The sequence below is a fragment of the Trichosurus vulpecula genome, chromosome 6 (genome assembly GCF_011100635.1).
Source record: "Trichosurus vulpecula isolate mTriVul1 chromosome 6, mTriVul1.pri, whole genome shotgun sequence".
Taxonomy (NCBI): Eukaryota; Metazoa; Chordata; class Mammalia; order Diprotodontia; family Phalangeridae; genus Trichosurus; species Trichosurus vulpecula.
The window spans coordinates 230,158,213-230,172,965 of NC_050578.1; the positions used below are offsets into that span (position 1 = coordinate 230,158,213).

The 14,753-nt window shown below is 42.1% G+C and overlaps 1 protein-coding gene across 2 annotated transcripts in view; it reads left to right on the forward strand.

The window, feature by feature from the left end:
• The window catches only part of TEAD1 (TEA domain transcription factor 1), a 309,672-nt gene that overhangs the window by 261,552 nt on the left and 33,367 nt on the right, over positions 1-14,753 (forward strand). For both annotated transcript variants that reach the window (XM_036763073.1, XM_036763074.1), the window contains one exon: positions 8,598-8,771. In XM_036763073.1, coding sequence (XP_036618968.1) covers positions 8,598-8,771 — 174 coding nt within the window. The remainder of the gene's footprint in view (positions 1-8,597; positions 8,772-14,753) is intronic.

Below are 14,753 nucleotides of genomic sequence, written 5' to 3' on the forward strand. Positions count from 1 at the left end.
AGCAAGTATTAAGTTCTTACTATGTGCCGGACCCTTTGCTGAGCTCATTGGATACAAAAAGGGGCAGAAACACAGTTCTTATCCTCAAGGCATTCATATTCTAATGGCAGAGATGACATGCAAAAGTCTATGTACATATAAGATATATACAAGGTAAGTAAATAGTAGGTGGTTTCACAAGGAAGGCACTGGCCAAAGGAGGTAGTAGGAAAGTCTTCCTGTAGAAGGTGGGATTTGAGCTGATTCCTGAAGGAGGCCGGGCCGGTCATAGTTGGAGGTGAGGAGGAAGAACATTTCAGACAGGAGGGGCAGTATTTGAAAAAGCAGACAGTGTAATATGTGAAGGATAGTAAGAAGGTAGGTGTTGTTAAATCATAAAGTGCCTAGAAGAGAATAAAGTGTAAGAAGACTGGAAGGAGAGGAAAGGCAAGGTTTATGGTGAGCTTTATATGCCAAACAGGATTTTCTATTTGATCCTGGAAGTAATAAATGAGGAGCAACTAGCATTTATTGAGATGGGGGGAGTGGGGTTGGTAGTGGTGACGTGGTTGTGCCAACCTGCAGGCTATTGAAATAGCCGGGGCAGGACAGGAAGATGGTGGCTATGTGAGTGGAAAGAAGGAGACGTATACATGTTGTAAAGGAAGAAGCTACAAGACTCAGCAGCAGATTAGATTTACGTTGGGATGTTGAATGATGCCAACTTTGGAAGCCTTTGTAACTGGGAGGATGATGGTCCTTTCAGCAGTCATAAGGACAAGAGGAGGGTTTAATGGGGAAGGATAATGAGATTTCTTGAACTTGTTGAGTTTAATATATACATCCAGTTTGAGATATTCAATAGGTGGTTGGTGATGTGAGGCTGTGAAAGGTCAGGAGAGTGTTTAGGGCCAGATAAATAGATCTGAGAATTATTTGCATACAGATGGTCATTGTGTCTGTGGGAACTATGGAGATCTCTAGGGAGATAATGTAGAGAGAGCAGAGAAGAGAGACCAGGACAGACCCTTAGGGGACATCCACTGTTAATGAGCACGATGGGGGAGGAAGATTCCACTAAAGAGACTAAAGTAAAGAAGCATCATGATAACCCAGAGAGGGGAAAGAATACGAGAGAGAAGTCTGTTATAAACAGTGTCAAAGGCTGTGGAGAGATCAAGAAGAATGAACATTGAGAAAGGCCATTAGAATCTGCCTGATTTCTGATCCTAGAGGCAGATTTCAACACGGAGGTGCCTCGGATGGTTTGGTGGCCCAGGATTCATAGCCCTATCTCGATTCTGTGGCCAGCAAATGAAATGGTCTACACTCTTTCTTAGGTGGTGGAGAGAAGGAAGTGAGTATCATGAGCTCCCTCTGCTGACTGTAACTGTTGGAATAGAAAGTATGCTAACTTTGGTAGTTGTTGATTTTGGTATAAAATCAGGATAATGCTGCGAAACTAGAAACACAAGGGGAAACAAAAGATTCTATGGAGAAGACTCTGAAAAAAATGTTTTTTTATAAGTTAGTAACAGTTGAAAATGGGCTTTTTACATGTTTCATATCAAAGTCTATAATTTCCAGTCAGGGCCATTTAAACCGTGGACTCTTCAAAGATGACTTCAGCCAGTTGACCGTACATGAAGGGAGAGAGGAAAGGAAGCCAAATAATTATTGCCTAGCTTTTGTAGAGGGAAACAAGAGGGCGGTAAGGTTAGAAAGACTGGTAGCCTTCTTGGAAACTAAATCTCAGGAGCTAGGGAAAGTGTAGCTATCGTCCAGAGGCATTCCATGAGGAAGACCAGACGAGTGGGATTCATCACAGTGGTTTTTCCCAGCAGTATAAAGAGTTCTGCTCTCCCTGTGGGGCATCCTGTTCTTCTTAGCAGCTACACTTTCTAAGAGCCCAGAGCTGGCAAGTCCCATGCACCACCAAGATGTCCCTTGCCTTCTGGGGCTGCCTCATCAATCACTGTGCCTATGAAGGAGATATGCCCAAATCTCTTCTTAGATAATGATTCTCTTTAGGACCTTCTGTAAAACAGTACAGTAATAGCCTTGGGCTCTTCCCTCCTTTCATGCCTAACACCACATATTTGATGTACTGTATGAGAATGCAGCCTAGCTAGGATAATGGAAAGTACCCTTAATATGGTGCCGGAAGGACTAGATTCAAGTCCCTTTGTCCAGGATTTACTAGCCTTGTGACCTTGCACAAGTCACCCAACCCCTCTAATCCTCACTTTGCTCATCTGGAAAATCCTATGATTGTAAGGATCAAATTAGGAAGTGGGGGAAGGGAGGGGTGTGAAAGTGCTTTTCAAACATAAGGCATCATACAAATGTTTAGCATTCTTGCATGTTCATCATATGCCTGTCACACTTGTAATCCATATGACTATGTAAATATATCTACAAAGCACTTTGCACTTTCTGATGAGGTAAACAAACATACCTCACTCCATAGTTTTGGTGATTTCTGTGGAATTCAGTCCAGGAAGATCAGGACTTCCTGATAGTTTTTTTTTTTTAATGAACCCTTATATTTTTATAGCATTTTATGGTTTGAAAAGAGATTTAACATACATTATCTCATTTGTTCTTCAAGCAGTCCCCTGTCATAACCATTTACTATGTACCAGAGATTTAAATAAAAAAAAAAAAGGCAAAAACAGCCCCTGCCCTCAAGGAGTTTACATTCTAATAAGAAGGAGATTGTGTCAGTAACTAGATATGTACAAGATGCAGACAGAGTAAGTAGAAGTTAACCTCAGAAGGGAAGATTCTAGCAGATAGGGGGTTTGGGGAAGGGCCTCTTGCAGAAGGTACCCTTGGGCTGATTCTTAAAGGAAGGGAAAGTAAGGATTCAGAAAAGCAGAAATGAAGAGAGAGAGTATGCCAGGTGTAGAAAGCGGCGATGGGAATAGGGAGAGCCAGTGTAAAAGTATGGAATTGTATAGGTGCTGTAGGTTTTATTGCCCTCTGTGAAGTGAAGAAACTGAGACTCAGAGTGACTTATTGACTTGCCTGTGGTCAGTCAGTAAGTGTTCATGGTCACCTAGTGTCAGAAGCAGCATTTGAACCTAGGTCTTCCTGGCCCTAAGGTTTCTCCACAGTGTTACACTGTGTCTGATTTGGACCTGGTGTATGTGTTAGTGAAGCTCCAGGTTTTTTATTACGTATTTGGAAAGAAGGATCTCCCTGTGGAACATGGTGGGTGGGTGGTCTTCCAATGTAATTCTCAACAAGGCTATTAGGCTCTGTCCTAAAAAATAAAGGTTTCATGGTAACCCCGCTCACCTTCATGTCACCTCTTTCTTCAGCCTTTCTCTTGGGCAGGTTTAAAATATTTCACGGCTGTTTGGGGTGTTAACCTACTTACTTCATTAAAATGAGGTGATAGGTGGAAATACTGGTTTTTTATCTGTGTTTCACCAAGGAGCCCGGCCAGTGCACTGCTTCTTTCTTGGTCAGTATAGACCCCACCCATCTGCTTTCCCAATGATATTTCTTTTCTAATACTTAGGCATGGATGTCCATTCAAAAGGTTGCCTCCTTTTGGGAAAGGTACTATCCAAATGCAGCATCCTCCCCTCCATTTGGGGACTAACCATGGATGTAACCAGTGGTCAGTCTGGTGAGAAGTCCTGACCGGAAAGGCACTGCCCTCCTTCACCAGGGCAGCTCAAGGAGTTGTCCTTGATCAGACCGTGGGAAGGGAAAGGAATGACAATAAAGGAAAAACTCTAGAAAATGAAAGTGAAGTGGTGAAAGGGATCCTTGCACCCTTCCTGGGGGCAGATAGAGAACTCAGGTAATCCTATTGCGTTTTCTTTACTAAGTATATGCTTATTATATATACTCTTTGTCCTGTATACCAGGATTAGAAACACAAAGGAAATTATCTCTGCCCTCAAGGAGCTGACTTCTGTTGGGAGAAAACCACCCTTGGACTGGAGAAGTGCTGAGAAAGTAATTTGCAATTGGGGCTTGGAGGGCTGCAGAATAAGCCTCAAGTAGAGTTGGTATTTGCCCTGAAGACCTAAAAGATGCTTCTTTGTGATAGATGTGCATAGGGAGTGCCTTAAGGTGGTAAGAAATCTGCAAAGTAACTTCCAGAGTTGCATATGCACAATTGTGGAATTCTGCCCCCTCCCCACGCCCCCATTCACAGTTGATGTAATTTCACTTTTTGTAATTACCCAAAGGAAGAGGAGGGAGGGGTATGAAGTTAAAGGGCTCCACCCTATGAATCCTGGCAATCTGATTTATAACTGAAATGTAGTTGCTTCCCCCTCTCAGAATGTGAGCTCCTCCAGAACCTCAACTGGCTTGTTTTCTATTCGTACCCCCAGCAGTTAGCATAGTGTTTTGTAATTACACATTTGCTTAATGCATTTTCATTCATCCATTCATAATATTTTAACTTCCCCTGGCTGTGCTTTGACAAAGTTATCTTTTTGTTCCTCCTGGTCTCCTAGCAAGTCTTTAGAATCACCAGGTGATTCCCGCCTTCCTGGTCTCAGAGTGCAACAGTTTGGAACACTCAGATGTCTGAGTTACTGCTGAAAAATGAATGTTGAGGATTTTTTTCCTTTCCCTGTTACAACTTGTCTGCTAGCATCCCTTGACATGCGTAACTTATTTATCTTGGTTCCTTTACATTCCTAAGTGGATTATAATTTTTCCTTGACAACAGTCATTTTTCATGGTTGCCCTGCATGCTTCACATATTTAGAATTTTTAGAAGACCAGCTCAGAAGGAGCAAGTGTCTTCAGGCAAGGAGGTACAGGACACCTTTGAGCCAATGCTAAATTACTCCAGAGAGAGAGACTTGTCCAGACTCGCTGCTTTCCGGTTCTCTTCCTGCTGAGCTGGTTTGCTTCCTCTGAGGTCTGTGTTGCTGCACTGGCTTTTCCAGAGATGGAAGGTTTTCCTCCGACAGCTGTTCGAGCTGAACAGAAACTCACATTTCTGGGCAGCCCGAGAGCCGGCTGGAACAGCTGCCAGGGCTGGTGCAGCTTTGGAGAAACTTTCTTATTGGGAGTGTAAGTGGCTGCCTTTGTTTTTTTCCTTTAAATATGAAAGAAGTGGAACAAGAAGGAAAGAGTGAGGGAAACACGGTTTTTAGGATCTATTGTTCTCTGGTCCTCATGAGCTGCAGCCACTGTGTTGGGACCTCTTCCTGACAGCCTGTGCTTTCCCTATATTCCTTCCCTGCAGAGACAATGCCGTTCTTGAACAACAGCGACCTAAAAAGACCATCTATGTACAAAACTGGCGAAAAGAGATTTTAAAAAGAGCAGAAGGAAGGGTAGGGGGTGGGGATGTGGCTGCTCCCTTCCCCCATACAAACTCCTCCAGAGTTTTTTCCTCCAGTAGCAGGTTAAAATGTGAATAGTAATGTCATACTAATAACAGATTCCCTCCATTTGGTCTGGAACTTGCTTTGATCTCCATCTTAAATCACAGTGATTTCATTAGCTCCTGCTATAGGAGACATTTTGGGTACTTTCGTTTAAATTTGTTGGAGCCTAGGACCCTGTCATGATTTAACATTGTATACAGATATGACCCAACTGCCCTGACAAATGGCATAAACAATGAATCCATTTATCATCATAGCATGAAGAGAATGTAATGACCAGCACTCCCTGTGTGGGTGCTCACATCCCCATTCTCCTCCTACAACCCACACCATACCCCTCCCTCTCGTACCAGATTATACATTTATGTTTTAAGAACATTGCCCGGTGGTGTCCCAGCTGTCCGACCTGCTATACCATCCTGAAATTTTTGGTGCAGTAGCATCTGGCTCATTGGCAGGATCTACAGACAACTGTTACAGCTGCTTTTTGGACTTGTTAGGTATCTTGAAACTGGGAAGACTCCATGATCTGAGCCCTGTTCCTGAATACTTTCTTTAACTTGGCTTTCAGTGTGAGGGAAACATGAAGATTTTCATGGAGCAGAGCGTTCCATCCTAAAATAAAGCCTTAAATTAAGCATTTTTGCTATCTCCAGTCTTCAGGTGGGATTTTTCCTTTCTGTAAACTTTTATAAAAACCTCAAGATCCTTGTCACTTTTCTGAATCACAGATTTTTCTGATCTCCAAGATGTCCAGCTAATTCAGAAGCTTCAGGTTGTACAAAAAGCCTAGGGATTGGAAGGGGAATGGGAAGGGAAGGGAATGAACATTTCAGTAGTGCTGACTGTTTGTCAGGAACTATACTGTGTTAAGCTCTCTTTTGCGAATATTAACTCATTTGATCCTCAAAATAAACCTATCATGATCCCCGTTTTACTGTTGAGAAAAATGAGGCAGAAAGAAAATCAGGCCTTGCCCAGGGTCACACAGTTGTAAGTGTCAAGGGGAGATCTAAAACCAAGTCTTCCCGACTCCACCTCTTGTGCTTGACTCCCTAGGGCCATGATTCTGTGTTGTGGTGGTCATTTGGTTAGTAGTGCCCTGTAACTTTGTGAGGTTTTTATTAACCATCTCTCCCATAAAGATAATTCACCATCTCTGTCTGACTTTAGGGAGCCTTAAGACCCTCTTTTGGGTCACTTCTCAGGTGCAGCAGCTTCCTCTTCCATAATTGTCTTAATCAAATGTTTGAGTGTTTAGTAGCCAGATCCTGTAACTCCTCATTCTCTTGGCATCTTTCTAAGGTTTTTGTGTATAGTTGGGAAGACAGTCTAAAGACACTCAGTACTGTCCTTTCCAACCAATAACATTAATAATTTGCATCTGTATAGAGCTTTAAGGCATGTAAAGTACTTTGTAAGTAGTACAAATATCATTGCCACCACCCCTATCCACCCAATGTTACACATGTGTAAACTGAGGCACTGAAAGTCTAATTGACTTCTCCATAACCACATAGCATGGTTAGAAGGTAAGTGATTTAAACCTAGATACACACTGGCCAGGGGCAGGAAGAGCCAGTCTGAATCACATCTTCTATTTCCATACTTCCAGGGAATTGAGACTTCGAATCAATCAATCATTAATTTTTATTAAGTGACTACTATGTGCCAGGCTCTGTGCTAAGCACCGGGGGACTGGGGGAAAGAGGCAAAAGACAGTCCCTGCCCTAGAGGAGATTTCACTCTAAGAGGAGAAATGCCATACAAACAAACATATACAAAGCAAGCTATGTACACGATAAATAGGAAATAATGAAGAGAGTGAAGGCATTAGAATTAAGAGGGGTTGGGAAAAGCTTCCTGTAAAAGGTGGAATTTTAGTTGGGACTTTAAGCAAGCAAGGGAAGGCCTTTAGTGGATCTCACATAGTCTTTTCCACTTGTCTCTCCTTGTCCTCTCATTATCTGTGTCAGAGTTCAAATAACCAACCTATTTTCTATGCTCTGAATCCCTAGTAATTCTGCTGTAGCTGCTTCTGCATTACTGACTGTAACAAAAGAAGAACTCGTCCACCAATTGGCGAAACAATGATTTTTGCCTAATTTTCTTTCTGACTGCCGCATAGTCCTGTTCTTTTCCCTGGCCGCACCTTCGCTTCATCCTTGTCCTAGCCATCTGATGCATGTATGATGCCGGCCATCAGAGAATGTAGGCACTGCCCCTTCCCTGAAGGTCCCTAGCCTTCCCAGAATAACGGCCAACAGGGGCACCCTGATTTCTCTACTGATAATTGTGGTCCACTGTTCATTCACTCATTAAAACTTCCCACACCCTTCTGGAGAGACAACTCAGAACACATGCCCTGCTGATGATGGGTCAGGCGTTTTATCCATGTCAGCTTGAACCAGAGCAGGGGCACATGACTCACCCCAAGATGACCTTCACTGAATATCCAGATGTGGCTCCTCCAAAGTACAACCCTCTAAAAAACAGGAACCAAAGCACACATCCATGACTGGCCATTTGAAACATGAGCGGAATCATCCCTTTGGTATCTTTGTCACACTCCACCTAGGCCACATCTCTGAAATTTTGTGATATGTTGGAGATCAAATAAGCCTCTTATAAAAGATAATTGTGTTACTTGCATACTTTTTAAAAATTGCCTTAAACTCTGGCTTTTTGCTGCTTTGTTCAAAAACTTTAACCTCACCCTTACCATCTGTTCTACCCGGACTCTTTTTGGGGCTTCTGGATTCCCAGGGAAAACCTCAAGCCAGTTTTGAAGGGTTAATGATAATGGCTTACATTTATTCAGCCCTTGAAAGGTTGCAAAACACTTTGCACATCTCAACCTCATTTACTCCTCGCAACAACCCTATGAGATAGCTATACATGTGAATCCCCATCTTACAGATGAAGATACTAAGGATTACAGAGATTAAGTTAGCTGCTTAGGATCGTACAGCTAGTAGGTATCTGAGACACGATTTCAGTGCAGGTCTTCCTGGCTCCAAGCCCAGTCCTTTATCTCATATGTGACCCCAAAAAGATCATCTTTGTTGCTGACTCATTTTTTGCAGGCTTTGTAAGTTCCCTCCATCCTGCCTATGGGGAAGGGGAGTATCAGTTTATTCAGAAATGCAGCCCCCAAAATATCGCTACAAGAGAGCACTCTAGTGATATCCCTGGAGTCTGCAGTAGGTTGTGAGGGGTAACATTATGTCTCTTGGTTTTTTCCAGTACAACAAACATCTCTTCGTACACATTGGCCACGCCAACCATTCTTACAGTGACCCATTGCTTGAATCAGTGGACATTCGTCAGATTTATGACAAATTTCCTGAGAAGAAAGGTGGCTTAAAGGAATTGTTTGGAAAGGGTCCTCAGAATGCCTTCTTCCTTGTAAAGTTCTGGGTGAGTAAGATACCAACTGCTGGGTGGTTTCTATAGATTTGTCAGAAATATGTGTGTTCACTAATAAAGTCAATTGTAGCTCATGGTCCCTTGGGAAGGGTCATTGTACACATCTCTTTGCTCATCTCTCAATTGGGTCTTTTTTGCTTGTCTGTCAGCATGGGGATTGCCTGAGGTGGTTGTATAATATGACACAGTCCCCTGGTTGATAAAGGCAAGAAAACCGTATTTCACTCTGTGTGCAGGCAATCCTCAATTTCAGGAAAATGGATTTTTAAAGTGTTGATCGTTGTTTGGGGACATGGAACACATTTCCTGACAGAAGCAATGCTGTACATCAGCGGTATCAAACTCAAATAGAAAAAAGGACCACTAATCCACTGTAAGGATCCTTGTGGGCCACATATTGGTGTAGTTTTTAAGTGTAATTTTATCTGTGTTTTATTCTATTTTTAAAGTTTTGTTAAATATTTCTCAATTACATTTTAATCTGGTTTGAGCCCCTCTCGGGAGTGTTGCAGGTTGCATACTTAACTTCAGCGTGGTGCAGTTCTCAGGTTAGCCCACAAATAGATGCCTATTTAATTCATAATATAAATGAACTGATAGTACCAGCCTGGAGTTCTGGGTCTTTGCAGTTAGAATTACATGGAATGCATCAGGAAGAAAAAAAAAAATGAGTCTCCCCACCTCCCACCCACCCTTTTTTCTGAGTGCAGCTCTGGACGGAATTTTGAAATAGGCTAGAATTGTTGTTGACGTCTTCCCACCTCCTTTTCTTTACCATTCTCCCACCTATTAATGTTCTTTTCCTCAGTCCCATTGGTGTTGTCTCGAGATCCCCTCATGCTTCCCACAACATCCTCTTACCACTCCAACATGTTCTATTCTATAAGTTGCTCCAAAATCACCTCCTTCTATAATTCATTCTCTAAAAAGATCTCAGCTCATATCATTATTAGTGCTATTCATCACAAATTAAGGTTTGGAAGAAAGCAATCTTGATTTAGGATCATAGAATCAGGATTAAAGCCGAAAGGGATGTTGAAGATAATTTAGTCTAATCCCCTCATTTTATAGATAAGGAAACTGAAGCTTAGAAAATAAAATAATTTGCCCAAGGTCACACAGGTGACATTACTCATTAGTGAGTGACTGAAAAGTCTCTTCTCCTTCCCCAGAAGTAGCAACATTTTTTTTTAAAAAAAGAGAAGCTTGTTAAAACTCCCAATGAATCTCGAATTGGTGGCATTTCAGGCTAGGGAGGAAAGTGAATTTTTTAAAAATCAGCTTGGTGGGGGCATAGATTAGTCCTTGTGCCAGCTTCCTACGCTGTGATACTGCCTTTCACAGCTTCTTTCCTTCCTCCCACTGACCACCCACATTCTCCTAAAAGGTCTAAGTTGTTTCTGACAATGACTCCAATATGAGATGTTCCAAGGAGAGGAGGAAAAGGGAAACAGTGCTTGATGCTGCCATATGTACTGTGGGGGACAGTTTAAACCATGGGTACTCTGCCAAACACCACCAGTTTGTCCCAAAAGAAGAGGTGTATCATGGAGGGACAACCCATTCCAGAACAGTGTTATGATGGGGCAAGTGACCCAGTAATATTAGCGGTAGAGTTTTCTTGACCAAAGATGAGTTTGGTTGTGATTAAGTTTTATTGGAAAACGAGTGTTCATTAAAGTGAAATTAACTGCTCCCTTTTGCCTGTGCAGGAAGCAGAGGTGAGTAGTGGTTCTTATTTATGGTGCAAATGGACCTTTGTCCAATTAGTCAGGATGGAGCGTCTTGGATGAGTGAATTTGAGAGAGGGTTTTCAGAACAGGTGGGGACACTAAAAACCAAGCCTCCTTTTTAATCCCCTTCTCGTCATTAAATAAATAAACATGCCTGGAGAACTAAGGAACTCAGACAGCTGGTCGACTTCACTGAGAGAGAGAGAGAGAGAGAGAGAGAGAGGGAGAGGGAGAGAAAGAGAGAGGGAGAGAGGGAGTGTGTGTGTGTTTTCTGGTTCATGGGCAGCCCCCCAAAAGTTAAAAATTACTTTGTCCTGTAAGCAGTAAAACCATGTTAAGAATAGACACACAATATTTTGGCTGCTAAAAGCCTCCCTGCCCTTCCCAGCTATGATACTGCGTCGACCTCCGCCCTGGGAGGATCTATTCAGCTTGTCTTTCTCCATTTCCCCATCTTTCCATGAAGATAAAAAGGAAGCCGGAGCCTGGCGTTTGGTCACGTGTGGACTGGGCTCCAATTTATAAAGCCCTTTGAGCGCAGTTTGCAGATGCTTGGTTTGTTTAATTTCCTCTTACTTTGTTAGCGTGTCAGTTTCTGGACTAAGGTTTTCCACAAACCCAGAGACTTGAATTGTGAAGTAACCTTTGACTACCACAGGAACCTTTCTTGCTAATAAATAAATACCCGATGAAAATCTTGTTTTCTGAATTGGGAGCCGCCATCTGGTGGTTTAAATAGGGAGAAGCTCATCAGTTTGGGGTGGGGCTGGGGGGAATGCACTAAAATATTATATTACTGACCCATGAGACTTGAGGTCTTAAGTAAACATGGGTTGAGAAATAAGGAACTCAGACAGCTGGAAAACTCAACAGGTGTGGGAAGTCCCATCCAAATTAATGAAACAAATTGAAATGGTAGAGGAGTTGTTTTTAAAGAAAAGCCATTTTTGTCTTTCTTGTATCTGCTTCAACAAGTCTGTAGGAATCACTTCTCATGGGCACATTGATTATAGACAAAGGTCACTTGCTGCAGAAGTAGTTTGGAAAGTCCTTAGGCGTCTCTTGTTTACTTTGACTCTTCAGCAGGTTAAACATTCCCTCGGTGTTGTTTATATGACCAGCATGCTCAACAGATTCTCATAGATGGGCCCATGGAGTTACAAATTAATGGGCTTCATTTCAGAGGTGTGTTGGGTGCTGCAGCCCAGGGTCGTATGCAAGACAGTCACATCTAAGAGCTTACATCAGCATCAGCCAGTGAATTAATATGATGAACAATAATATAGTAATAATATTTACATAGTGCTTTCTGGTTTCCAGAGCACTTCACATGTGATTTCATTTAATATGAGAACCCTGTAGCATTAAAACACACATTTATACAGTGCTTTTGCAGAGCAGCAGAATTTTAAATGCTTGTTTTCTTTGGTAAGGACAGTAAGCGGTGCAGTGGGTAGATGGCTGGATTTGGGGGCCAAGATCTGAGTTCAAATCCAGGTGTGGACTCAAGGAAATTATTGAATCTCTCTGGGTCTCAGTTTCCTTCATAAGGTCAGCAGCTTGAGCTAGATGACTTCTCATGTCCATTTCAGCTCAAAGTCGTGATCCTGTGATTATAAAATTCATCTTACTTGAAGACCTGGTTTCACATTCTATTTATTATGTCTGTGGCAATGAGCAAGTTGTTTAACCTTTGTAGTGCTCCTAAAGTCTTTGAAAAACTCTCCTTTGAAGTCCTGTCTTCGTAAATTTTTTATGTTATTCATTAATTTAGCAAATCTTCTTTTCATTTCAAAAAATAAATAAGTTGTGTATTTGTGGTTTGTTGTTCAGTCATTTCAGTCGTGTCCCCATTAGGGGTTTTCTTGGCAAAGATACTGGAGTGGTTTGCCATTTCCTTCTCCAGCTCATTTTACAAATGAAGAAACTGAGGCAAACAGATCTAAGTGACTTGCCTGGGGTCACACAGCTAGGAAGTATCTGAAATCATATTTGAACTCAGGTCTTCTTGACTCCAGGCCCACCGCTCTATCTGCTACATCACCTTGCTGCCCTTAGAGCCCCAGGACCAGGGTTCAAATTCCACCTCTGACCGTATCCCCCTGTATCTCAGTTTCCGCATCAGCAAAAATGAGGGTGTCACACTAACAGATGACCGCTGAGGCCCTTCTAGACCCAGATCTGTGATCATATATCTTTTAAAAATGTTCAGGGTGATTTATCAGGCTAAGGGAGAAAGGTATAGATTTCTCTTGTCCTAAGGAGGAGAGCCCAAAACTAGAGTTAAAAAGGCTGGTAACACTCTCTTACTCACTTGAGAAAGAAGTAGGGTGTTAGATTAGCATTTCCTTTACTGGGGAGTGGGGATAAACAAATGCAGAGGCTGAGGGGCCTTCTGGGACAATGGTCTCACTCATCCCAAATCGTGGCATAGATCTTAAGTCTTGAAGAAAGAGAAAAAGGAAGGGAGAAGGAAGAGAGGGTAGTGTTGGACTCAGCGCTGAAGTTCTCTAGTCAGACTCTCGGAGGCAGCTTTGTGCAGATGCCTGTATCTTCAAAGGATTTGAGTCAGAGTCATTGGACAACATGACAGACGCTGTAGATAAACTGCCCAGGTTTTATTTAAGGAGAAGAAACTGGAGGACGCATTAAACAAACAGATTGGGCTCCCTCGGGGGTTCGGTCTGTTTCTTATTGAATCGCATCAGATTTAAGATGAAATAATAGGCCCGAGTCTTTCGTTTTTATGCCTAATGTTCCGGTTGCTATTCGTGGGAGGGGGAGTTTCAGAGGACAGAACAGTTTGGTCTCCACATGCTTTGAACGACTATTAGTGGAAATGGCTTCTTTCCATTCAATTTCCTTTTTTCCTCAGCTGGTATCTCGTCTCGAAACTTCTTGGGTTCTGAAGAATATTGTCTTTCCGTGGGGGCGATGAAGTAGTTTTGGGGAGAGGAAGAGAATCAGGAAGTCCAGCATCTAGCCTTTATTTTCAGATGCCGAGGCTGTTCTTACCAATTGTTATTAAAGCTTCTACTTACACACAGTAGGTATTTATAATTGCCCATCTTCCCACTGTGTTGGGTTTTTGGGAAGTCAGAAAAAAACGACCTTTTACATGTAGCCTTCTTGCACTCTAGTCTGAGGGTGTGTTGTAGCCCACTTCGACTACACTGCCCATTTTTATTGACCTTTGGGTCACCTATAATAGTGTCTTCTGAGATTGTGGTGTTCCATGATTCACAGCCATGGAACCTCACCAGAAGAACATTAGTGTTAAAAACATGAGATTTTAACACCTTGGTCTCATTGAAAGTACTTTCCCAAAAGTAATTCATCCCTATCTCTTAATCTATCATCCTCAAATGAGGTCATATTTGTAAGGCACTTATTCCGGTTCCTGGCATATAGTAGGCACTTAATAAATGCTTGTCTCTTTCCCTTTTTCCTTCTCAGTTCAACTGAGTCTGACTCATTGTCCATCCACCAGGACAATGGATATGTACTAGTGAACTAATTGAGTGGGCTGTCCATCAAACTGTATCCTCTAGTCTGAATAATTTACATTTTTCATCCACTTGGTTTTTGCTGGGTGGTTTATTAGGCTTATCTCTTTAGGGTGACCATGGATCTCAATGAGAAGACCCTGCATTGTCCTAATGCTCAGTGTATCTGGACAATGTCATCCACAAACAGTAGTATCTGAAGAACCTAATGATCTAAAAAGAATTCCTCTTCCTTTTCAGACATCTCCCATAACACAGATAGATGGGTTCAAGTACTATTTGACACATGGCTATATGACCGTGGCCTCTCTGTGCCCTGGTCAATTCTCTAAGAATAAAAGGGTTTTTTTTTTTTCTTGACATATTTCCACATTAGTCATGTTGTGAAAGAAGAATCAGAACAAAAGGGGAAAACCACGAGAAAGAAGAAAAGAGAGAAAACAGTGTGCTTTGATCTACATTCAGACTTCATAGTTTTTTATCTGGATGTGGATAGCATTTTTCATCATGAATCTTTTGAAATTGTCTGAGATCATTGTGTTGCTGAGAAGAGCTGAGTCTATCAAAGTTGGGCATTGCACCATGTTGCTGTTACTGTGTGCAATATTCTCCTGGTTCTGCTCACTTCACTCAGCATCAGTTCATGTAAGTCTTTCCCTAGTTGATAAATGGTCAAAGGATATGAACAGGCAGTTTTCAGGTGAAGAAATTAAAGCTGTTTATTGTCATATGAA